The 26,077-nt window shown below is 46.0% G+C and overlaps 1 protein-coding gene across 1 annotated transcript in view; it reads left to right on the forward strand.

Moving 5' to 3' along the window:
* The window catches only part of FTO (FTO alpha-ketoglutarate dependent dioxygenase), a 451,554-nt gene that overhangs the window by 262,120 nt on the left and 163,357 nt on the right, over positions 1-26,077 (forward strand). The window contains exon 8 of the mRNA XM_075538030.1: positions 3,916-4,040. Within this exon, the coding sequence (XP_075394145.1) occupies positions 3,916-4,040 (125 nt within the window). The remainder of the gene's footprint in view (positions 1-3,915; positions 4,041-26,077) is intronic.

A 26,077-nucleotide genomic window follows, 5' to 3' on the forward strand; every position in this document is an offset into this window, starting at 1 on the left:
GTCCTTCACAGGAGGGATAGGTTGAAGGGCCTTTAAAAAACAAAAAAGGTCATGGGGAAAATTGGAGTAAAAGACAATAGAATTATTCTACCAGGTGTCTCTTATTTACTGCTTCATCTACTTGTATTGGCTATGTATGGTTCCTGATTGTGAGCCACAGAAGTGGACTCCAGTAAATGTGGGCAGAGTGGGATTGTACTGGATGACCCAGGCCCAGCTGGGGTTTCACTCTGTTGTATGTAGGTTGGAACCAACGTGAAGGCACCGAGCAACAACCACAAAGGGTTTTATTGAAAGGATACCGGCCAAGTCATAGTATCTGTCCCAGGGGGAAAGGGTCTTAATTCAGATATATTTTACGGAGACCTAGTTATTAAGTCTTCAGTGGACAAAGACAAAAATGAATCATCTGCATGAGGGAGACTGTTGGAAGTAATCACGGCCACATGGTTATTTTAATAGAACATGGAAACGAAGGAAATTGTCACAAAAACATGATCGGTGGCACTGTAGCTGCAATTATAGAAACTGACTTGGATGCATGCACTCTTGCAGATTAAAACAGTTGTGAGGTTGGCTTGGGCTCTGTGACCAGTTGGGGGCATGCTACATAACCATGGTCCCCTGGCACTCCTGTTTCCATCAAGGGCATGCCCAGGCAAGTCTCGGAGTCAGAGCCTTCCCTTCCCTGGGGGGCTGCCTTGGGGTGGGGTTGGGGTGGGGTTGGGGTGGCCTGTCACAGCCAACACACTCTGCAAAGCTTTTATAATGCTGCTCGGGGGTCAGAAAGGATGCAATGATTTCAGAATTTATGCGGAGACTCAAAATAGACTTAGTGTTCCCACTGTAAAACATATCCTTCCGCAGACGGAGTGCTCAGAATTTAAGGTCTAACAGCAAAACCAAAGAGAAGGCTCCTAGGAAAACAGGGAAAGTCTGAGAACCATGGGTGGTAGAAACTAAGACAATGCATCCATTGCTTCCAAGTATGTTTCCTTTCTTTGAAGAGTCTAAAGTCCTGGAAAAGAGACTCAAGTTGGCTGACACCCCATCCTTAATAGGATGGCCTGAGCATCGTGGTCCTGAGTCCTTTAATACCCCACACAATAAACCAAAAGTTAAACCCTTTGCTGTTGACTTGTAGCAACCTCGTGTGTAATACAGTAGAACTAAAATCCACACGATTTCCTTGGCTACGTTCTCTACTGACGCATACTGCCAGGCCTTTATTCCACAATTGTTCCTATGCCCGAGACCATTGGGCAGACAGTGTCCATCCATCCCGATGCACATCTTTTCCTTTTTTCTTGCCCCTTCACTTTATCAAACATGCTGTCCTTCTCCAGAGAATTGACTCACTTGACAACATGTCTAAAGTCTGTAAGATGAGGCGTTGTCGTCCTTGCCTCTAAGGAGCACGCTGGCCCTCTTTCTTCCAAGACAGATCAGTTTGTCCTTTTCGCCGTCCATGGTCCTTTCAACATTCTTTACAAGCACAACGAGTCAAAGTCATCAGTTCTACTTCAGTCATGTTTCTTCAGTGTCCAACTTTCACATGCACGCGAGGCGATGGACAATGCGATGGCTTGGGTCAGGCGCACTTTAGTCCTCAAAGTAACGTCCTCGCTTTTCAGGACTCTAAAGAGGCCTTGTGCAGCAGATGTACCGAATACAACTCAGCTTTTGATCGCTTGATTGATGCTTCCATGGACATTGATTGTGGTTCCAAGCAAGATGGAATCCTTGACAGCTTCAAACTTCTTTCCATTCATCGTGAACTATTGGTCCAGTTGTGAGGATTTGCATCTTCTCTACATAGATAGCATTGACATCCATTCGGAGGCTGCAATACTCGATCTTCCTCAGCAAGTGTTTCAAGTCCTCCTCGCTTTCAGCAAGCCAAGGTTCTGGCATCTGCACATTGCAGGCTTTAAAAAGCCTTCCTCCAATCCTTATTCCACATTGTTTTCCAAGTAATCCAGTTTCTCGGATGATTTGCTCAGCATACAGATTGAAGGAGTATGGTGAGAGGACACCTCCCTGACACACACACTTCTCCTGATTTTAAATCATGCAGGATTCCCTTGTTCTATTTGCGCAACTGCCTCGTGATCCAAGGACAAGTTCTGCGTGAGCAGGATGAAGTGTTCTGGAATTCCGTTCTTCTCAAGGTTGTTCATAGTTTGTTATGATCCATACACTTGAGTGCCTTGGCATAGTCGATGAAACAAAAGTAAACATCTTTCTGATACTCTCTGCCCTGAACTAAAATCCATCTGGCATCAGCAGTGTTCCACGTCCCCTTCTCAATCTGCCCTGGGCCTCTGGAAACTCCTTGGCAATGTCCTGCTCTCAATGTCCTGCTGAAGCAGTTGGGTGAGCTCCAGAAAAAACCTTGCTTGCGTATGATATCAATGAGATTGTTCTATAGTTTGAGCATATCTGGACAGGGTACAAATATGAATCTCGTCCAGTCAGGTGGCCAAGCAGCTGTCTTCCAGATTTCCGGGTACAGATGAGTACATGCTTCCAGTGCTTCACCAGCTTGTTGCAACATTTCCGTTGATATCCCATTAATCCCGACGGCCTTGTTCTTGGCCAGTACCTTCGGTGCAGCTTGTGCATCGCCCTTCAGCACCATTGGTTCTTGTTCCCATGCTCCCTCCTGAAATGGTAGACCCTCGGCTAGTTCTTTTGGGTACAATGACTCTCCATATTCTTACCGTCCTCTTTGGGTCTTTCTTGCATCATTCAAAATTTTGCCCATAGAACCTTTCAGCATTGCAACTCGAGGCTTGACTTTTCTCTTGAGTTCTTTCTATTTAAGACATGATGATCATATTCTTGCCCTTTAGTTTTTCTAACGCTAGGTCTTCGCACATTTTGTTGTAATATTTGGTTTTTAATAATATTACATATTTAAGTGCTTAAACTATATACATACTTAAAGAGCACACAGGAACATGGAGGAGGTAAAAATTGGAACTCTGGTTTCAGATCTTAGGTTGCACATAACTCTTCCTGAGAGCAAACGGGATGTTATGTGCTTGAGCCTCCACTGCTTTTAAAAACAAACAGCACTAGGGATTATTCCCAAACACTAGCTCGAAGGGCTGAGCGTTTTCTTATTTACCTAGCTCCGTAATTCTTTGAAAAGGCTTTTCTCATGGCCATAGAATAAGTGATGCTTCTCCAAACTCCTAGTCTCCCAGGCAGAAGAATCCCTGAGACTCATTCATTTGGATTATCAGGATAATTGTGGGCTGTGGAATTTCTACACTGGCAACAGGTTCATTGCTGTGAGCTTTTGAAAATATGTGTGTGCGCATGGTGTCTCTCTTTTGGCGAGATCTTGTTTTTCAACAAGCAAACAAAAGGGGGTGAGCTCCCCTACCCCCAAAAGAAAAACACCCCCCCCAAAAAACCCCAAACAAACCAGAAGCACTGGCATGGCTGGGCAAAACAATTAATGATTCAAATCAGAGAGGCCTCACAGTCAGTCTCCGCTGTGGCAGGAAGCAGAGCAAGAGAAAGCTAGAGACTAGTCTTTTAAAGAAAGACAAAACAAACAACTCACCGTCAAGTGTACGTGAAAATCATTTCTAAGAATAGCTCACGGTAAGCAATTCACAGGGGAAAAAATCATTGGTTTATTGAGAAAATTAGAGTGAAATGCACAGTCTCTTGATGTGTTACTTAAGGCAGTGGAGCTTTAGGGTTTACCTATGTGCCATGTACATTGATTACATACAAAATATATGCTGGCCATTTTTGACCATCATTTACTGTATTGATTTGTTAGCAGGGGAACTGTAATAAAAAAGGCATTGATTTACTGTCCTTATTTGCTTATGGGCTTTTTTTATTATTAATTTTTCACTTTTCCATTCTCTTTTTGGGGATAATTTCTTCCAGACAAATGCTGTGCTTCGAGAACTTAGAAGAGAGGGGCTCCCCGTGGAACAAAGGCGTGGAATCCTCACCGCCATCCTGGCCCCTCTCACTACGCGGCAGAACCTGCGGAGGGAATGGCATGCCAGGTTAGTTCGGTAACGGAATTGGATTTGTTGTCTGCTCTTAAAACAAGAACTGGATTTGGTTAAGCTTTTGCCTTTGGCTGGTATCCTGCGTCTCAATGGTGGCCTTGTGGAAAATAAGCAAGTTTAAGATGTCTTCAGCCAAAGGCAGCTTTCCCACACTGGCTCCACCGCTTCGTGATGGCACGTGGATGGTCAGTCCGGAGTGTATCATTTAGCATGTATGTTTGCATCTTGAGCTTCATGGAATCTGCATCCTGATGCTGAAGAATTCCTTCACACCACCGTCTAAATGTAGCATTGCGATTTAACAAGGGCAAACTCTGAGCAATCCACATGGCGCCCTGACACTCGATGAGGGGTCTGTTTACCAAGTCCATTTTTAACAATTAATCTAGGAGGGATTTTCTAGTTTCTTTGTTCATCAGTTTACCAGTCACTGGTGGAAAGCTACTCCAAACCTTCACTTTTCCCAGAAATGATGCTTGTATGGGACATGGCATGTCCTCCTGCTCGCATTTGAAAAGCCATGATCTGTGGAAGGCTGTCAATAGTTCCCCCAAATGGCCAGATCTATCTCTTAGATCTATAGTGTGTAACACATGTTGAATTATTGTGTGTCTCTAACCAGGAGGGAGAGGAATCAGGAGGAGTGTGCTATATTTCGGTGCTTAAAAAATGCTCTGTGTCTGGGAATCAAGGGCATTTATTGATAGCCATATTATTCCCCAAATAAGTTCATGCAACAGAATCGACAGTAACTGATAGCTTCACTAGTAACAATTATCATAAAAATAGATTAATCTGAACAATGAAGATGAGCGTTTCCCAAGAAAGAAGGCAGTAAAATGTGTGAACTATCCATTTTGATTGGGTATTAGAAAGCTACGTTGTCAAATATATCGGTCTCGCATACAAACAGTAATTTTTAAATTCCCAGTGATGTTATCCCTCCACCCCTTTTTCCTGGTGTGCTCTTAGTGGACTGGAGGCAGTTCCAACCCCAGTGATTGAATGATTTCCAATTTAACTTCCAATAATTTCACATTTCTCTTTCTATTACAGTTTAAGTATGTGCGTTCATTAGAATACACATATTTTGTTTAATAATGGGTATCACTGTGGGGACATCTAGCGGGTTAGCTAGCTTGTGTGTGCTCTCTCTCTCTCTCTTTCTCTCTCTCTGTTTGACCTTTTATATTTCCCCCCCTGGTGATTCTTATTAAATAGGAAAAGGAGAAAGAAAAAATTCCCCTGGAATCTCTGTCCCATCCCCCATCCCTCTGATGTCTGCTCGGCCCAGAGAGAGACCAAATGTTGGGAATGAGGTCTTTTGTGTAGTGCATTCGGGTTGCTACTGATAATTTCCTAACGCACCGCATCATCAGACAACACGTCCAAAATGGCCTGTTTAAAAGGAGTCTTGTCTCAGCCATTCCGGCCCTTCCTCCCAACTATTTAATCAGGAGCTGGAGCCAGCGTTGAAGTTGATGTAGTCTAACATCTGAAACAAAAATGCTCAAGTCCTTTGTGGAAGAGCAGGAGGAAAGAAAGAGCTTAGCAGCTGACACTGTGCAGGCCTACTTAAAACTAAACACCTGAAAGAAAATTTGAAGAGGGTGGTGTCTTGAAAGCTCAGAAAGAAAGGTGTCCTTAGAGTATTAAATAACCATAATCCTTCCCCCACCGCGCCTCCTCCCCTATTTGATGTTCCTCATCCCGGTGCCCTATCTAAAGGACACGTCCATCCGATCTGTGTAAACAGACTGTTACCATACACCTTTCTGAGCCTCATCAAAGCCTCCTCGGGCCGTCTGGAGTCGGGCCTTGCCTTGAGTAGCCATAAAGCGCGTAGTGGGGAAAGTCAGAAAACATCGACTGCCCCGCTTCCTGGTCTCTCTGCACGGAGAGCTTGGCCTATTGTGTACCTTGGAATTACAGGAGGAAAAACGTGCTTTGACAGATAATAATTAGCACTCGCCAAAGGCCAGGCAGTAGGTTACAGTATTTTACTTTCATCAAAGCTATCGGGGGATCAGTTAGATTGGATAATAGAAATTTTCTCCTCTGAAAGTTAGATACAGATGACTCTAATTACCGTATATTGCACGTTAGAGAATGCATTATGAATAGTATAATTTCGAGAAATTTAGGTCAATGGAGACCCCGCAGCTGGCACTCACTCCGGTCTGCTGTGAGCCCAGGGCCTGCCCGCCCCCGGCAGCAGCTCCGCGTGGGATAATGCTGTGAGGGAGTTTTGCTAAGTGAACCTTGTAACTTGGTTATACCGGATTCGGATTGCTCAGGCCAGGAGCCGAGCCATTGTTTGGGACTCACTGAAGCCTCTAAACTGAAAGCATATGTTCTCTGTGATTTCGCTTTGGGAGGAGAGTGTCCACTTCGCCCGAGTTGGAGTCACTGATCTTGTCACAGTGTCACCCAGTTCTACAATTGTCGGGGCGCATCTGAAGGCTGGGGGTTTCCTCGCCGAGCTCCCTAATCCCATAAACAACCCTCTCCAAATAGGCTGATTAGGGCTGTCTGTTCACTTCCCCCAAGCTGAATGATCCAAGTGCATCAGGAGAAGCCGTGTGAATGCAGGGTAAGTGTTAACAGAAGTGGGCAGAATTTCTGAAGATTTGGCTTTGTTTATACAGTCCACTCTGCCTGATGGACAGCTTGTTATAGCTTTTAAAGAACTTGGCAAGCCCTCTGATCCGACCCCTTCTTGACCTCTGCGGCCCAGAGGTCAGTCTGCAGCTAATAAACTCTGAGGTTCTTAGGCTCTACTGTAGGGAAAAGCCGAAAAAGAGCAGCTGCAGGGACTGGACGGCCCAGAGTAGGCTGCTTTCGGGTCACTCTCTGATAATGAAAATGATTACCAAATTATATGGAAGTTTAACCACACTAGTGAGTGAGAGGAGGGTGGAGTCTAGCGCATTAGGTTTGATAAATGAACTGTGAAGAGGCCCATCTGGCTCTCAACATCTTTTCTCCCCCTCTTTCCCTACCAAGGGGAAACATTTAAAAATAACAGCAGTACATATAGACTCAATGACCCATGCAAGGAGCTGGAATGGATTAAGATTTAATGGTGACAGTGGAAGAAATTATCATTTGAAAAAGTGCGCCCAAGAAAAGGTACAGTCCCGTGTCTGTGCCTGGCTTGCGTTTCTAAATAAAGTTGAATAAAAAGCCGTGTCTTTGTTTACCTTACACGGATCCCTAGCATCTTTCCCAGCTCGTTGAAAACGTTGAGGTCGCTGTGTATTAGGAAATAATTATTTGCAGTCAGCTTGAGGAAAGCCATGGGCTGCCTTTGGCCCCAAACATATTAGAATGAGAGTCCAACTTCCTTTATCTGCCTGTTTGCTTGGTTTGCATCGCATAGGTAAAATCACATGTCAGAGAAAATGCCCCCCCTCCAAACAAACAAACATGGTGCCCATTGCAACACCCAACTGACTACTGGCCATTATGCTTTTTTGGATATTAAATGGATCTGTGGTGCTTGGCCACTATTTTATGTGAACTATAACTCAGCAGTTTTTTTTCTGTAAAAGTAAGATGAAAGCATCCCACATTAACTGAGCATATATTTGCTCCTTCTTCATTCCTTTTTGAAAGAAACATGGTAGCCTGCTAATCAGTGCCAACAGTGGATGGGTCACCAGCTGGAAGGTCATTCGTTGCCAGCTGCTAAGGGAAAGCAATGGAAACCTTGCTTCTCTCTCAGTCCAGACTCCGGTGACTGTGAAGTGATCAGGCTTCAGAGTTGTGACACCGGGGACCGCGAAGCTCTTCGCTTTTGTACCAGGAGCAGTTGACATGCCCCGTGACCCTCCTTTCTGAAACAAGAGTGACTTTATTCAGTAACCATAATCTTGTACATTTTGTACAGGTAGCTGTGTATAAAACGCTGCAGGAGGGCCCGGGTGCACCACGCAGTGTCGTCGGCAGTCAGGCTATGGATTTGCCAGGCAGTGAGCAATCAGGCAGCTCCTCGGCAGAGGCTATGGCAGCTGCAAGCAGAGAGCTGTGTGACCATGGTCACCGCAACTGAGTGCCAAGTGGTTCTAACTCTGTAAAGGAGGGTCAGTTGTGACTCAACAGCAAGCCTGTGTACCACACAAGGGAATACGGGCATAATCCATCCTCGCAATCTTCCGTCTGAACCACTGTGCTGGTTCATCTCCTTGAAGGTCATCTTCATTTTTTTGCTGACCTTGCACTGTACCAAACATGATGGCCTTCTGCAGGCACGGATCCCTCCAGATGACATGGCCAAGGCCGTGAAATGAAGTCTCACCGCCCTTGCTTCTCAGGGGCATTCCAGCTGCTCTCCGCCACACACAGAGCTCTTCCTTCTCCTGTAGTCTGGGGAGTTTCGCATTCTTCCCCAACCATGTAACGCAAAGGCATCAATTCTTCTTCAGTCTAACTTAGTCACTGTCCGGCTTTTTTGCATGCGGATGAGGTGACTGAAAAGTACCACGGTTTAGGTCAGGCACAACCCCATCTTCAAATGACATCTCCGCTTTTATTTTGTTTTTTGATACCTTTAATACTTTGAAGTGTGAAAAATCTTAGAGGTTCAGAATTCTTTCAAGATGCAAAGTCTCTTATAATAACTATATTAACTACCAAGTCAATAATTATACTAGACGATAGAAACAAAACGCTAAACACTACAGGACATTAACATATTTTTCATATTACATTTTGACTTATATGTGGGTTCATATGGATTCAGTGTGGGCTGAAAGTTAGGTTGAGATGATTCAGGAAGATCAGAAATACTTTGGCACTTAACTGGCTTTTTAGCATTTTCAACTGTGCGTTTATCTAAATGTCTGCTAAGGTACGCATGCAAAAAAGCAAAACAAAAAGTAAAGCCATTCAGAAAAAGAATCAGAAGTGGAGCACATCCTTCGGACGTAGGTTCCCTGCCCTGAGAACCTCTTAGGCCTAGGAGACAGAGAAAAAGAGAGGCACAACACTTGAGATGGCAAGAAGCGGCAGTAGCAAAGAAGCAACAGCCACAGAACCAGGAGACCTGTGTGAGCACATAGTGAGACCTGACTCCCTTTGGGCAGGAGGCTCGCTGACAGACCGGGTGCTTCTGAGCACCTGGCAGAGGTAAGGTGTCTTTGACTTAAGACCTATGGGATGAGAAAGAGCAAGAGCGGAGAATATTTGGGTCAAGGCTTAATGTCAGAGTGGGCTGGCTGTGTTTAAGTACTTTCTCGAAAAGCCAGTGAGCCTCGTAACACTTGTTGTAGTAGAGCAAGTGGCTGAGAGGTCAGGTCCCAGAGAGAGGCCTGCCTCTGGGCAAAGCTGAGAAGAACGGTTTCCTGTTTCTTAGAGCTGAATTATATCCTATGCCTTTCCTACTTCACCCCACAATCGTGAGTATTATCTGGGAGCTCTGTGTGGCCATTGCAATGAAACCCAGCGGAGAGTGGATAGAGCCATGGAAGAGGACAGCTGGTATCAGAGTGGGCAAAAGGTTGGAGCGAGGAGGTATGTCTGGCTTTTGCCTCAAAGGAATCAGTTTTGTGCTGAAGCTGATAGGGATTTTCTGTCTCCGTCATGAAGTTAGAGGCAGGCAGACGTCGTGGGCATTTTTAAAGCATCCTTTGTTGATCAGTTCATTGTTGAGTGGGCCGTTAGGGTGTGTCTACTATGAGCACGCATGCGCTTTTGAGGGAACCTGTTCCCAGCTGTGTTGAGTACATACCTAGGATGCATTTGCTGGACCCTGTGGTCGCTCCGTGCTTGATTTTGTGATGGGCAGCCAGACGGGTTTCCTCAGTGGATGTGCAGTTTGGTCTTTCCACCAGCAACATCTTTCTTTGTCCCTTTGCCCACGCTTGTTTTCCTTAGAAACTGGCCATTCTAGTGGCATCTCAGGCAGCTTTGAGTCCGAGTCCCTGTACTTAGTGAAGGTAAGTGGTGTTTTGAATAGATCTTGACACCTGGCAGACTCAAGGACTCCCCTTTTGTCGTTGGGAACGAGGTTCACAAGCCTGTTGTCTTGGCAGGAAGCGGCACCAAGGAAACGCCCTGCGAGCAGGGCCGTGCTCCTTTCTGCGTTGCCCCGGGCGAACCTGCTCACGGCTTATTTCCGTGTGACCCCACTTCACTTCCTTCTGGAAAGTCACTACATCATTCCCCCTGCCATTTCTTTATGAGTGCTTTGTTTTTTGCTCTGTTTTGTTTTGTTTTCCATGACAGTATCTTTTGAGCCTTGCACACTGGATAAGACTGTAGCCTGGTTAAACGGAAACTGTGCTCACTTACAGGTCAAACAGGACTTAAGTGTGCTCCCAAAGTACAAGTGACAGCTTCCTTTGGGTCCAAGGCAGCTTACATGGAGCTGAGAACCATGAGCAAATATGGCTGCAGTTTCTGAGACATTAGTACTTCCTTCCAACTAAAAGTAACTCTCACGACCTCGCTGGCTTTGTACCAACAGATCTTGAAAAAGTCCACGGGCACATGGCATTGAAAGACAATGGAATCTGTTCACAAGTACTTTGAAACCCCTTCTGCAAACACCCTGCCAGGGTAGCTGGTTTCCTTTCCTGGACTAGTAAAACAACCGTCTCATAATTTGACCAATCCCAAGATCCTGACCATCACTACCGACCTCAGACATCGTTTTTAGAACCTGGAACTTGTAATAGATTGGATTTCTTTTTCTAAGCTAGTCATCGTGATCTCTCGACGTGGGTGTAGCGCGCAGGGCAGTTTGCATGAGTTACTTCTAAATTGGTGCAGGAAGATGTTCTCAGTCACTCGCTGGCCCCTCCTTTTGCTCCTGGCATGCTTGGATCACACTCAAAACTGACAGGTCTTCCTGGTCCAGTTTAAGGGTTGACTATTATTGCTTATTATATACAAGTGGCTGGGCTAGAAATAAAGGTGCACATGAAACTGCCTCACCGTTGAAGTGATGTGTCTTTAATGGCAGGAGAAGGGGCTAGGTGAGAACACCAGGCCGAGCATGCAGTTTCTTTCCCTTTGTGTGAGGTTTGCTGTACGTTATAAAAAGCTTATGATGTCCAGTGGCCTACAAAGGGGCTTTGGGTCTCCACTCCACACTCCCCCCTCACTCACTATGATAAGATTTTTTGTTCGGATGATGCCTGATACCTGCTCCCTTCGACACCTCCTGATCGCACAGGCTGGTGTGCTTCTTCCATGTAGGCTTTGTTGCTTCTCAGCTAGATGGCCACTTGTTTACCGTCAAGCCTTTAAGGCCCCAGATGCTATATCTTTTGATTGCTGGGCACCATTTGTAGGCCACTGGACATCCCCTTACTGAATGGTCTCAGTGAAGAGACGAGGCAGTCAGAGTGTGATGTAGCAAGAATGAAACATACAGCTTTCCTCTAGTTCCTAAATACTTCCCCCCGCCCCACCACCACCACTATCATGATCCCAATTCTACCTTGCAAGTCTAGCTAGACCAGTGGATGTACACTGGTACAGATAGGAACTGGAAACGCAGGCAATCCAGGGTGATGATCCCTTCAGGACCAGTGGTGTGAGGGGCGATACTGGGAGGGTTGAGGGAGGGTGGGCTCAAAAGGGAGAACTGATTACAAGGATCTACATGTGACCTCCTCCCTGGGGGACAGACAACAGAAAAGTGGGTGAAGGGAGACGTTGGACAGGGCAAGATATGACAAAATAATCATTTTTAAATTATCAAAGGTTCTTGAGGAAGGGAGGAGTGGGGAGGGAAGGGGAAAATGAGGAGCTGAGGCCAGGGGCTTAAGTGGAGAGCACATGTTTTGAGAATGATGAGGGAAATGAATGTACAAATGTGCTTTACACAATTGATGTATGTATGGATTGTGATGAGTTATATGAGCCCCTAATAAAATGATTTTACAAAAGGTTATGAAAAGGAATAACATCATTTCTTATATAGTTTGCTTAGCTACATGTTTATATGTTGCTTTCTTCTACCAGAACATCAGCTGTGTGTCTTTTTGCTCATTGTCCCACAGCCACGATCTTTGTAGTATTAACTCCTCTCCTCCACTAGAATAATACCATCCCTGTCAGAGCAAGGGCCATGTGGCCTTGTTCACTTTGTATCCCGGCCTGTAGAACAGTGCCTGGAGCTCTATCTATTGCCTAACTGACTGAATGACTTCCCTGTCCCCTCACCTCTTTACTGTGTCTGTAAGTACTTTGTGCTCCTTAATAATTTTGAAGAGGAATTGCCATTGCAGATTTTTGCCGATTGATTTTTCCCCAAAAAAACTTTTCTGTGTATATTAGGTTTACAACATAGCCCGTCATTTTTGCATTCAACTTAAACAACTTGCCCTGTTCCCTTCCCCTCCCGGTCCCCTCACCCCTTGTAGGTGATTACCTTCCGCTTCACTCACATTCCCTACTATCGCTGTCTGCCCTTCTCACCTATTGCTTCCCTTTCCCTCCTCCCTGCCCCCACCCCTGCCAACCATCAAAGTCTGTTGTGTTGTGAAAACCTTGGCTTGATTCTCTTCTTTTGTGTATCACATTAGTCTCATACACTATCTCACACACTCTTTTGTGTTTAACTGACTTCACTCAGCACAATGCCCTGTAAATCCATCCATGCCATGAGGTGGTTCAGTTTCCTCATTGTCCGTGTGGACTCTCTTGTGTGTATGCACCAATGTTGACTTCTCCATGTTTCTGCGGATGGTTGTTTCCGTCTTCTTGCTCTTGTGAACAGTGCTGTGGTGAAATGGGTGTGCATATCTCTATTTGTGCTATACTTTTTATTTCTGTAGGGTACGCACCAACTAGTGCTGTGACTGGGATGCGTGGTACTTCTGGGCCCAGTTGGAGGAAGCACCATGCGGCTCTCTGCACCATGCGGCTCTCTACTGCTTTTCAGTCCCACCAGCAGCGGAGGAGAGACCCAGTCTCAGGCCTCCTCTAGCACGGGCTGTTTTCTGTGCTTTTGAACTGTGCTGCCAATTCAAGGGAGAGGTGTTAGCTCATCCTTGTTTTGATTTGCATCCCACCCCCCAGTAGCTAGTGATTACAAGCTGTTCTTCAGGTTTTGCATATTGATTGTGTGTGTGTGTGTGCTCGTGTGACCTTCTCAAGGGCAAAAGCCTTGACATTTGCAGCTAGGAGAGGTTTCTGAGCTGAAGGTCTCTGGGACGGGTAGCAGCATCGAGGCAGCAGCATGTCCCAGTTTTGCTTCCGACATCAGGAAGAAGGATGCTGTGCACAGCTGACCCAGGGGTGCTGGCAGAGGAACCGCTCAGAAGTGAACACTAGCCAACTCAGCTGTTGCCAAGACAAGAAGGCAGTGGTGTAGGCCCTGAGCCGGTCAGTCGTGATGCCCTGCCCTTCCTGAAAGTGGGAGAGGGGAAGGAGCTGGCGAAGGAAGGCAGAATGGGGAGAGACAGGGAATGTTCAGGAAGGGATCTGCAGTGGCATCTCTAGAGGCCTGCTTCGGGAGAGAGTTGGGGTTGAGTTCAAAGGGGCCCGGAGTGAGACGAAGTGCGGCTTCAACCCTGTACTTGGCCTGCGCTGGGTGCTGCTTTTCCTGGTGTCCTGCTGTGTCAGAATGGGCCAGGATACCTGGGCCATGGTCAGTCTTGGGCGTAGTTACCTGGTGTTTTGGCCAGAATTTGTTTTTCACCTAGGGAGTTGTGGCCACCAAAAGCAGACCCCTTAGGCTTGGGGAGCATGCGGTGATGCAGTCATCTGCCAAGTCAACAGGTGAATGACTGAGTCATCTGACTGTCTGCCCGAAGAGTTCATCCTAGAGTTTGTGGCTGCGTGTTCTGGCAGTGCTCGTTGGAAGATAGCGCGGGGTGCAGCATCTACCTTTGAGGATCTTTTCTTCGCAGCCAGCTGACTTTTGGCGGAGTTGTGTGTAGGGCTGAAAAAGAAATGAGCTGAGCGTGATTCGAAGGAGCGGGAGGGAGGCAGTGGTCTGCCAGTTGTCGTTGATGTCTTCCTTTTTCCGTGTGGCTGTCCCTTCTCCTCTAATGGCGGTCGTCTCTGCTTGCTCCTGCCCTTCCCAGAGGAATGGCCTTTGCGTCTCTGAGCCAGATTACTCCATAAAACCTGATAACTCCATAAAACCTCCTCATAAAGGTGTAGGAATTGAAACATTGTATGAATTTAGAGCAAGGATTAAATGAGTCTAGAGATAGGGTTACCTTCTTTTCCGAGATGCAACAACTTATCTTAAGGAGGCAAACGTTGTTAATGTGATTGCCATTGTTACTGTCGCCATGTTAACAGTTTTATGAGAGTCAAAAGCCAATTGACTCTTGTGCTGCTTATTTATAAAATCACCACCCGGCTTCAGCATGAGCTTCGCTCCGGGAGCCAGCAGCAGATTTGTGGCTGTGGCTACTTGGGAGATCTTTCTATGGGGCAGGCCTTCTTAAACTTGTGGAGAAAACCTGGATTGACTCATTTTCTTGAAATGTTATTCAATAACTAGTTAGTCAGTTCCTAATATTTGGCAAGCATGGTTCCCGGTTCCTTCCCTGAGGGAGCTCACGTCCCCTGTGGAACCCCGCCTGTTCTTGTCAGCACATCTCTGCCCTGCCCTCTACGTTCCACGGCGCTCCACAGAATCCAAAGAAAGTCATTCAGCTGCACGGAGAATACAAGCTGTCCCTTCTTGATGATCGCCGCCATGAAATGGTCACTTGTTGCCAGACTTGCGGTTGTAATCTTTGTAGTTGTGAGATGTTCGTGGGGCGCCAGCATTCTGAGGAGCTGATTTTGAGAAGCATCACTCATGGGAATCCACATCATGAAGGTCACCTTAGCTTATCTGTTCCCCAGCCCCGTTTATTTTTCCAAGGAATTGTTACTGTCACAGCCTGCACTTCACAGGTCAGCTTTCATTCAGGCCAGTCTGTAGTCACTAAGTTCTCGTCCGTGGGAATAGGAGAAGCTGCACCTGGGCTTACATGGATGGTGTCCCTGCTCACTCAGTAAGCCCAAACCAAGCTCACTGTCACCATCTCCCTGCTGACTCCTAGCCAGCCCCTAGGCCAGGGTAGAGACGAACTCGTTCTGGGAGTAGAAAGCCCGGTCTTTCTTCCAGGGAGCCGCTGGTGCTTTAGAACTCTGGCCTTACCGTTAGCCCCGCACTGAGTAACTGCTACGCCACCAAGCCTCCTCAAAGCCCTCAGGAAGCAGTGCTTAATTTTGCTGTGAGTAATCTGTGGGTTATACATTGATTCAACAGATAGGCATACAGATATCCTATCTGGAAGTGGATAAAGACGCCCTGAGCTGATAAAGATGTATAACACTTAATGGGGGAAAATGTATTATACAGGATAGGACCATAAATACTCAGAAGGGGTAGAGGCCGGTGTCCCAGAAGTGCTCTTGTCAGACTCTCATCACGTGTCCGGGCGCTGTGGTACATGCTGTTACATGCCCTCCACTGCCCTACCCATGTTGCCCACAGTGGTAGCTTGTTGCCTCCAAATACAGGCAAAATCTAGATATGAGGATGAATCTTTGAGTCGCATCTGAGATAGCTATGCTCGCTCGACAACAGCGGTTCTTCACCTGTGGGGGTCAAATGACCCTTTCTCAGGGGTCGCCGGATTCACAACAGGAGCAAAATGACAGTTATGAAGTAGTAACGAAAATAATTTTATGGTGGGGGGGGGGGAAGAGACCACAACATGAACTGTATGAAAGGGTCGCTTCTTTAAGGAAGGTTGAGAACCACTGCTCTAGAGTGACCAAGTCCTCAATGTTGAATGGAAATAAAAATTGTTTCCTGAAGAGTAAATTGTTGTCAATATAGCATACTGTTTTTGGAGCATAGATTCTGAATCAGAATTACCTGAGTTTGATCCAAACTCCACTCTGTAACCCAGGCTGAGATTGTAAGTAGGCAAGATATTTAAGCCTCCTCAGCCTCAATTTTTTTCTCATTTGTGTCTTGCTTCAGGGATAATAATATTACCTGATTGAACGATTCTGTGTAAAACACCTATATCAAGTCCCTATAAAAGTTCACTCTCATTATCATCTTCAGATAATGAAAGGCGAGATCAAACATTCGCCTAATCTGGCCGCCCCTTTGCGAAGCGTGCCCTACATGAAAACCCGAGACTTGTGGTGGCTGTACTTGAGTTGGTGTAGAGAGGAGCTCTGCACTGGCACTCGTTCTGTGCCAGGCCCAGGCTGGGTAATAGCGACTCATAGAATTGAGGGAGAGAAGGCTAGACTCCCACGCGAAGCCTCTCTCCAGCTGGCCGTAAGACTCGGACAGAGACAGACACTCTGGACCTCAGCAACCTCATCCAAAAATGACGTGGCTTGATCCCGATGGCCCCGTGGGCATCTCCAGCTCTTAGGCAGCGCGGCTCTGTCAGTTAGAACCCGGGGAGCAGCTAGAAACCAGCGCTGCTGCTCTCGATGGCTTTCACCCTTACTTCCTCTACTTTCCTGGACATCTTCAGTTGTATGGTGTTTGGAATCGCTGGTAAGTACCCAGTCAGTTCCAAGTCAGAGTGACTCCGAACACAGAACACACAACAGAACAACACACAGAACGCACAACAGAGCAACACAGAATGCACAACAGAACGAACCACTGCCTCGTCCTGCTCCCTCCTCACAGCTGTTATGCTGGTGCGCCCATTGTTGCTGCCCCTTTGTCATGCATGTTGTGGAGGGTCTTCTTCCTTTCCTCCCACCCTCTAGTGTCCTTCCCGGGATTAGAGCCGGTGATCTTTGTCGAGAATGTACCAAGTGCCAAATAGGCAGAGAGGTGCGAGCAACTTGCTCTCGGCTAGTGAGTGTGGAATGGAATTGGAGCCCTGAGACCCGGTTCAGATCACACTGCTCTGTGGCTACTTCAAGAATCAGAGCGAAGCTGTACTCTTTCTTGGTGGAGCACCCAGGATGCACTGAGTACGTGGACTTGAGTCACAGCAGAGGGGCTTAGAGCCCTTCCAGGGCCCTTCACTGTGTCAGTCTCTCAGTACTACTCAGTGTATATCTGTAAATTCTTGATTTTTTTTTCTGGTATCAAAACATGTTTTATACTTTTTTGTTGTGGGTTTATCTCTCTTTACAAAGAAGTTAACCAGTTTATGCTTTAGAAATCCCCCCCCCATACACACACACACACACACACACACACACACACCCCATAAATCTTTTAAGGGGAAAGTTATTACCTTTATGGCTATGTCGTTTCTTTTATATTAGTTACAGTCTTTTAGAAGGTGGGAGAGCAAGGGCAAAGATGAGAACATCAAAGCTTAGCCTCCAAGAATCTGTAAACCCTCTAAGTCAAGTAATTTGGGAGCTGGGTTAGTCAAGGTTGATTGGAGTTAGGTGCCCGTAAGGTGAAAGGGCAGCACTTTGCCTACTCCAGAGTGGGTTAATCACCAGCTAGCTGTACAGTGTGCTTGGATCTAGGGAATACTTTACTGCACGTTGAGAATAGTAATTTTCCTCTGACTCAGGGGTTCCCCTGTGTTACCTACAAGTTAACTCTGTAACGTGTATTCCAGGTGAGAGAGAACCCTGGCTTCCCATTGAGGAGGTGAGGGGGCGGGGGTGGGGGTGGGGGGGGAGGTTAAGGAACAGCTCTGTTGGCCTGTAGGGGACACTGTTGTATCATTTATCAGAATGATGGCCAGGTTCTTGCCCCAAGACAAACAAAACTGAACAAAAATAGGTCACTTACCTTAACATAGGGCAGTGACATGATTTGAATGGTTCGAAAGTGTTGACAGAGTCAGGGTTTCTTGGGTGTTGATCACACTGCTTTGTATCCATGCACAGAAGCAATAATTTAGCGTTTCTTTTCAAGATGGTTGACTTGGTACTTCGGACTCAATAGCTTATAATTTTCCTTTTCATCTCCCCCACTGGACTGGGTACTCAGGAAGGGCAGCTTTTTAAATTAGCCAACCTTCTGGGCATTTTGCTAAGATAGGCCCACGCTAACTGGAAATGTTTCCATGCTACTGTATTCTAAATAAATCTCACAGACCTTGTGAAGGGCATCATGGAAGTCTGGCTTCTGTTCTTTCAAGCTTACCGTTTTTGCTCCCCTCCAAAAGATGCTGGGAACCTGAAGTCATCTGTGTGAGACAGGCTCACGCAGGGTCAGCCTGGCATCCAGGAAGCACATGGGCAGCTGCTCAGCCTGCCTCTCTCCAGAGTGTTGACAGCCTTTGTATCTGTCCAGGTGTCCCATGGCCTCGCCAGCAGAACCTCTCCCTCCCCACCCAACTCTGGCCTCTTCCCTGGGAGAAATGGGCCCCGGAAGGCAGTTATAATTAACCCTTGGAAAGCAGAGGTTTTGCTAAGGCAGTGTGCACAGTAATGATGTTGTTAGCTTGTTTCATTTCCAGTTTCACCATCAATTATGGCATGTGCTTCATCCAGTTGGTGCTACCCTCCCAGTGTTAATTATAACCTACAAGACTGTTACAGTTAATTTTATGGCAAGCATATTGTCTCTTCAAGGCTCCAGAGCAGCTCATAAATTATCTTGAAGGTAAAATGTAACTTGGGGAACTAGTTATGAAAATTCCATCCATCTCGCTTAGGAGCTGCAGCTGCTACTGTCAGCCGCCTCGCTGCTGCATTGTGAAGGAATTACGGTGGGTCAAGTTTAAGAGGGTAGGCCCAGGCTGTCACGGAGGAGAAAGGCTGTCCTGGCCCTGTCAGACAAGTACCTTCTGCCAATCCCTCGTGGCTTCCCTTTGCAGGCAGACAGAGGCAGGCAGCGCAGGTGGACGGTCCCCGAGCTGTCTGTGTTCATTACTTTACAGAAACTGGTTGTAGGGAGGCAGGTCCAGAGACCTTTTCTCTTCTCTGTTGTCATGATGCTAGGCCTCATCTGCAAAGTGTGAGCTAGATAACTCTATAACTGCGTTTGCTTCCGGCCACTAGGAGGGCAGAGGGGTGGAAGTTACTCGTGGCAGCCCTTCCCAGCAGCCCTCTGGCTTGGTGTCCCACATGGTAATTTTTATCTTGCAGGGCAGTGATCATTTTTTTTTGTGGTGGTGATTTTTTTTTAACCATAATCGGATAGAGATTTCACTGTGCTCCAGTGTACTCAACCATTGCCTCCTAAATAAATTAGCAGGCTATCTGATGGCGAGAAATGAGCACATTCTTTTCCCGGTTCCTCACACCACGCCTGAGCTTTACATACCAGCCCTTAGGGCTTTAGCATTATTATTTTTAATGACTGAACACAAGTCTTTCATTTAGCTTGTTTGTATAGTTACTGTAAATGATCTGCTGTTGGTTCTTCATTGGAAATTCTGCATGTTATGCTCGCTTTAAAAGCTTCGAGGGGGCCTCTGAGAATTGGGAGCTGCGCTAAGCTCAGCATCTTCTAGCAGCGTTGGCAACAGGATGTGGCAGGAAAGTCAGAGCGGGTGTGTGAAGAGTGTATGCCTGCCTGTAAAAATTGGCGCCCGCGCTTGAGGCAAGCATACACAAACAGGGTGAGTGCCCCTGGATTGTGAAATAGCCCAGCCCCTCGCAGAGCTGGTACTTCTCCCGCGCTGGGTCTGAGCAGTTCCATCGCCTTCACCAGTGGGCTCGTTTTTGTACCCAAGAGTCGCTAAGACAGTGATGACCGGGCTTTGGGACTAGCCATGTACCTTGGGCTTTGCAGGTTTGCGGGGTCCACAAACTGGTGAGATTGTGTGCAAGGAGGCACCAGGCTTCGAACGGACGTGCACTGAATGATAGCGGTCTGATATTTGGATATTTGTGAGTGTTTAAGGAAACCCTAGTGAATGCAGACTAGAGGGTCAAACTCTGCTACCTCCAGGGCCTGGCAATTGCGTGGCTGAATGAGGCCTGGCAGTGGGACGATTGAGCCAGGACTTCCCACTCTGGGTGAAGGGTAGTACACTTCTGCCTTGGGGAGAAGCTGGGTCCCTGGTACTAGGTCTTCCACTTTTCAGGAGAGGAGGAAAATTTGGATTGCGTGTCTTTATGAAATGTTCCAGCCATTGAAACATTAGCATTGATGTGATATGTGTCACTTACTCAGGCCAATTCGAGCAGGTCTGTAGGCCAGAGGCTGTAGGACAGACCCCCCCCTCCGGATGGTCAGTCTTGACAGATTGCAAGCAGAAGCTTTCTCGGTCTTCTCAAAGGCAGCACACAGACCCTGCAGTCTGGAGCGAAGGCCTCTGGCCCCTGTAACATTGTTCTCCATTATAGAGGCTCCGGAGAGAGGGGGTGGTGAGGAGGGGTGCTTCAAAAACTTCATGGAAAAGTTCCCTTATTCCATACTCAATTTTCTCTGATCCTTTGGAAGCCCCTTTGTAGCTGTGCGTGCTTCCCTCCTTAAAGTCAACAGTGTTTTTTTTCTTTTTACAGAGGAAGTGTATGCATTTTCAAAAGGGAGTGAGGTATGGCGGGCAGGTGCCCTTGGCCCCACTGTAAAGAGGGCCGCTGTACAGTTATTGGGGGTTTTGAATGCGATGAAGATTTGGCTCCCCGGAAGGAAGGGGAGCAGACTTTCATTCGAGTGAAACACCTCAAGTTTCTGCCTTACCCCCCAGCTCCGCCAAGGGGACCCCGCTGTCCCTCCAGGGCCCAAATGAAGCACGCACCAAGACATCATTTAGCGAGAATGATCTTTTCTTCGGCCCGCATGCTCCACAGAAGTGCGGTTTGGTAAATTGTTAAATTCATGTGGTTTGGGATGTTCGGGTGAAGAGGGAACTATAAAAACTTTCCCCTGCTTTAATAAAAAAGAATAGGGCAAGACTAAAACCTTGGCCGCCACTAAAACCCATTGTTATGCAGGCACGGTTAAATTTCATTGTAAATATTTCATAAAAGGCTATTAGAATGGAGCCACATTGACATCACAGCCCAACGGCACCAAAGGAACCATTTGACTGAAATAAGCCAGCAATCCCAAATTCACATGCATTTCCCTGAGAAAGTTAACCCAAGGTCAGAAACCTCTGGAAGAAATGTCTGTATCAATGTTTATAATCTGGGCATTTATGGATTTGCAGTTGGTGCAAAAAAAACCCCAAAGAGACTTTATTTTGGTTAAATAAGACTAGCTTGTGAAATACTCTGAATACCCAAATCCAGCCTAGTCTAGTGTCTTGGCAGCCTTTTGGGTAAATAATGTCTTTTCCAAAATGAGCGTATTTGAAAAAGGAAGAGGAAATTACACAGCAAACTCTGCCTCTAGGTTGCCGTAAGCGCCATAAAGTCCTAGAAACAGAAGGAAGGCAAACACTGGCCGCTCGTCTTTGCAGCAAATTACAGACCACACATTTATTGATTGGTGTGCAAAACATTGCAATGAAGAGCAAAATATTTACCTTACCTACTTTGTGTCTGTTTCTTTTTTTGTTTGTTTTTCAGTAAAATGTATTTAACTAGGTGTGTGTGTGTGTGTGTGTGTGTGTGTGTGTGTGTGTGTGTGAGAGAAGGGGAGAGGGAGGAGAGACAGAGAGAATGTATGAAGTTTAGAAACATGTGTTAGGAAAAAAAATAAAAGGATAGTCACATTTTGTAAAACTCTTAATCCGCCACTCACAGATGGCCCTGTTCAGGTGTTCTTTTAATTAAGAGGTAAAGAACAGGCCCCACCCAGTAGGGGGTCGCCTTAATAAATGGAGCTGAGCTTTTGTCTTCAAGCGTCAAAAAGCCTTGTTATCGAGCAATTTCAATACTTGACATTAGAGGGGAGAAAGTAAACGGAGGGGCTCTTCGCACGAGCAAACGAGTCCACGAGGCATGTTTTACAAGTTGATAGCTTTGGGCTTTGTTAAGAGTGGGCTTTCCAGTGAGTGGTGTCCGACGTATATGTTCATGCAAGCAGCGGAGAAATACGCCAAACAAATTGCAAATACAGTTGGAGAATTTCCATTCCCAAGTGGCAATGGGTCCTTATGGCTCTTGCGCTCACTGGGCTGCTTTGCCCTTCAATTGGGAGGGCCCGCAGAGCTAATAATAATTCAAAGCTGCTGTAACTTACAGCTTGCATTAATAACGCACAAATAGAACAGCCTTCTTATTAAATATTAGTAATATATTACAATAACGTTTTACTGTCTTTCCCTTAGTGGGAAATTGTGAGGACCCCATGTTAGAACCTCAGTGTCCTGACACAGTTAATTAGCCGTGGAGAATGGTTTTCAGCCATTGCTGTTGTGACGGCTGCAGCTTTGCTGTTGAGGGCTTATTACGCGCGGTGCGCCTGTGCACGTGCCGCCAGAAGCAAACAGCTGTGTTTTCTTTTCCGTGTTATACATCACTTAGAGCATCTCATTTATTATAGCCGAGCTAATGATGCAAGCGCGAGCCTGTATGTCCTGCTCTATATGGGGATAATCTAGATGCTGTAGAGACGTTAGCTTGTCTTTCTTAAGTAATTAATCTCTTCTTGTACCAAATGTATCACATGAAAATGGGTTAGCCCAAAGGTCAAAACACATTTAACCCGGCCTGCAGAGATTGGATCGAAACTTCCAGAGCTAGTGTGTTTGTTTTGTTTTCCTCACCTTTGTCAAGGTCCTCTCTCTGTCAGCTGTCTACCCACCAACACAGTGCTCGCTTCCTGGGACTTGGGCTAATGAAAGCTAGCTCTTTGCAGTCCTTTGGCAATGGGACTGGATTCAGACCTCAGTATGTGCCAGTGGGGGAACTTAGAGATAGTTGTTGTCCAAGTTCAGACCTTGACAAGGGTCTGTGTTGTCCTTGTCAATTCTTGTGCTGATCGGTTTCTGTCCAATCTAAACTGTTTCACGGTTTATGACTACCGTATTTAAGGAGTAAGGCGCCCTCGTGGTGCAGTCAGTAAAGCCCTTGACTGTGAACCCAAAGGTCAAACTCCTGGTAGTGGTAGTTAGCTCTACCCTGTCCTATAGGGTCACTGAGTTGGAATTGACTCCGCAGCAGTGGGTGGATGGATCACATCTAGGAAGCACTTCTGAAAGGTGCCAAGAGTTAGCTCAAAGACTCCATAGTGCAATACGCATTCTGCTCAGGGCACACAAGGTGACTTTGTAAAACAATGATGAATCATTTTCTTCTTAAAAGTTACATATTAAAAAATTTTTTTCTTAAGTTACGTGTACGTTTGTGTGGGTAGGGAAAAACAGAATATAGGAGATTCTTGAATACTCAAGTCATATTTTTGATTGCGAGGTTTATTTCAGCCTTTAAGATGAAGTTGATTTAAAGGGGAAAATGCTAGAAATAATCATGTGTAGGTAGTTTTATGGATCTGGCTGAAACCAGGATAACAGTTCCTGCCATGCAAGGTTAGGAAATGTTGGCCTTACAAACTGGAAGAGCCACGAGACCTGGATCTCACTCATAATTAAGCTACTGCTTCTGAAGAGATGGATGGGGGTGATCATCATCGTAACTGACAAGAGCTGCTCGCTTCGGCACCGTCGTTTTGCCTGGAGCTGTTTTCAGTTTTTAATATGTTCTCACTTAATCCTCACCCAGCCCAATCAAGTGTTGCTTTTATCTTCATTTTATTGTTAAGGTATTCAAGGCCCAGCGAGGTGATGGAGTTTACCCAAGATAACGCACGTTTGTAAGTAGCTGAGCCAGGATTGAGCCCAGCCAGTGAGCCCTGGTGTCTTCTTGTTAATCACTGCCCCCTTTGCAGCCTCCTGGATTAAGAAATAATACGCTCCGTCTGTATCTGAAGAAAAGCAAAGGGGGCAGGAAATGTGGAACCATGGCCTAGTGTGTCAAAGGAGGCCTGTGATGTCCTGAGCTATGAACTCTCCAGCCGAGGCTACCGATTGGGCCCTGCTCGGATGCTGGGCTCAGCCCTTGGCATCCTCAGACAGCATAGTGGATGCGTACTTCAGCAGACGCCTTAGAGCTTGGAATCTTTATTTAAATCAGTCAGGAGGGGTGTACCTGGGGGCTTGGGAGGCATTTTTCGGGGATCAGTAATCCTTTAAGTGATGGTTCAGAAGTGGAATTTCTGTTTTGCACGCGGGAGACAGCTGATGCCCCTCAGGTGATGTTCGCACTGTAAGTCAGTGAGGCTTTATGGGGTGTGGTGGTGCTGTCAGACGAAACAGACTAGGAAGAAAGGGCTGGTGATCTATTCATGAAAATCAGCCACTGCAAACCCTATAGATCCCAAGGCGCAGTCTCATTCTGCTTAGCGGCCAACAGCTGCTACTAATAATCACACTTGCTTTCTAAGAAAACTTGAAGTGAGACCCTAGAAACAGTGATTTGTTTTATTTTATTTTCTGGGAGAAAAGACAGAATCAATCTTGACTCTTATGTTTGCTGAACTGGAAAGAAGAAAACCTAGACACAACCCACAAAACCGAGGTGTAGGCCAGAATCAGATCCCTTAAGTCCTAGAACAAGAACCAAATTCACACATTTGACATTACTCTATGACTTGGCTTATCGCATTTTAAAAGCACAGAACAATGTTAAAGCAAGTGAGAATTCTTATATGATCTTTCTTTTCTGAAGTTTTTCTGATCCCCAGTATTCATTTTCTTTTCTTAAATAATGTTTATGGCAAGTCACAGCGCACAAGGAAACTTGATTTGGGTAAAGTATTAAAGTGTGGGGAAATCTCCATTGTAATCTACAACCATTTAATTTGCTAACAAGACTTCACTGATCAGAATCTGCAGCCTTCTCCTCCAGTATAATCAAAACAAGAAGCCGTTGGCTCTAGAGAATAAATTTTGTCCATCTTTTATTGTCCGGCCCCGCCATCTTTGCTCTGGCAAGCTGAGATGAACAGAAAGCTGATATTTGGAGCCTCTGGAATTGCAGGCCTTGTAATTTAGAAATATCCATTTTATCCCGTGTAATTTCTTCCCTTTTCTTCCCTAAGATTCCTCAGTCTAAATCTGATACAGGTAGGAGCCAAGACAAACAGTAACCATTTATAGTCACCCAGACCAGTTTGAATTTCACTCTAATGTAAAGCAAAGAGAGTTTTTGGCTTCATTTCAGGTGTGTAACAGGGGTAGAAAATGCATTTAAAATTTAGCAGCAAATGTTACCATATGTTTCCATAACAACTGCAAACCTTTATGTTAGAAAAGCAGTAATATAAACATGTAGGAATCCTGGAACAGTAAACTATTAATTTACTAAATATAAAAAAGCCAGCACGAAGGGGCTTTTATAGCCACAGAAGCCATGAGGGGGCCTAGCATCCCGTGACTCTCTCCATTATGTGGCAGAAAATGCTGCTGGTTGTTTTAAATGAGCAAATCTTTTAAAATTATAGGTACAGTGTCAGTTCTCCACAGTGCATTTTTCTCTGAAACAGTGTGTGGTGGTGCCAGCGATGGCTCGTTTCTTTTACCATATTGAACTAGTAAAATTCCATTTAGTAGCTACCCCCACTAGGCAGCTATAAAACGGCTGCATGTTTTTCCCCTTCACCCACATCTTCCAAGTTAACAACAAAAGCCGGGGTCCTCCCCAAAGTGCACTGCACAAGAGCCAGTGCTGGCACTTGGCAGGGAATGGCTGCCCAGGGATGGCTGGTACAGATGCAGAAGGGCCACCATTTGAAATGGAAAAGGGACAAAAGCAGTTTAGGGAGAAATGGATCTACTTAACCACACTTTAAGAATGAGAACTCAGCGCCCAGAGTTGTCCAAATCACCACCACAGGAAACTGGGTGTTTGCTCGGATGGGAAAAAGAAATCATCTTATTCTCTGGAAGCATACCAACATGCAGACGGGTCTGAAACGAGGCAGGATCGTTTGACCCCAAACCTGCGTACGCCACAGGGCTCACAGGGTTTTGAATCATTTCCTAGAATCGAAACAATCCTCCATCACTTGGGATGACGTGATGGACTTTGATCAACCCTGAACCATGGGTTAGGGGAAAAAGAAAATGAGCGGCATTGAACATGATGAGCAATAAAAGCTAAAGTCACCCACCCAAAATACAAAAGTCAAAGGGAAATGGAATGACCTAACAAGTGAGAGCCTTGGAAGGGCCTTGCTAGGGATGCAGCGCAGACAGGGGCAAACTGCTCAG

This window comes from Tenrec ecaudatus, chromosome 18 (assembly GCF_050624435.1).
Source record: "Tenrec ecaudatus isolate mTenEca1 chromosome 18, mTenEca1.hap1, whole genome shotgun sequence".
Lineage (NCBI taxonomy): Eukaryota > Metazoa > Chordata > Mammalia > Afrosoricida > Tenrecidae > Tenrec > Tenrec ecaudatus.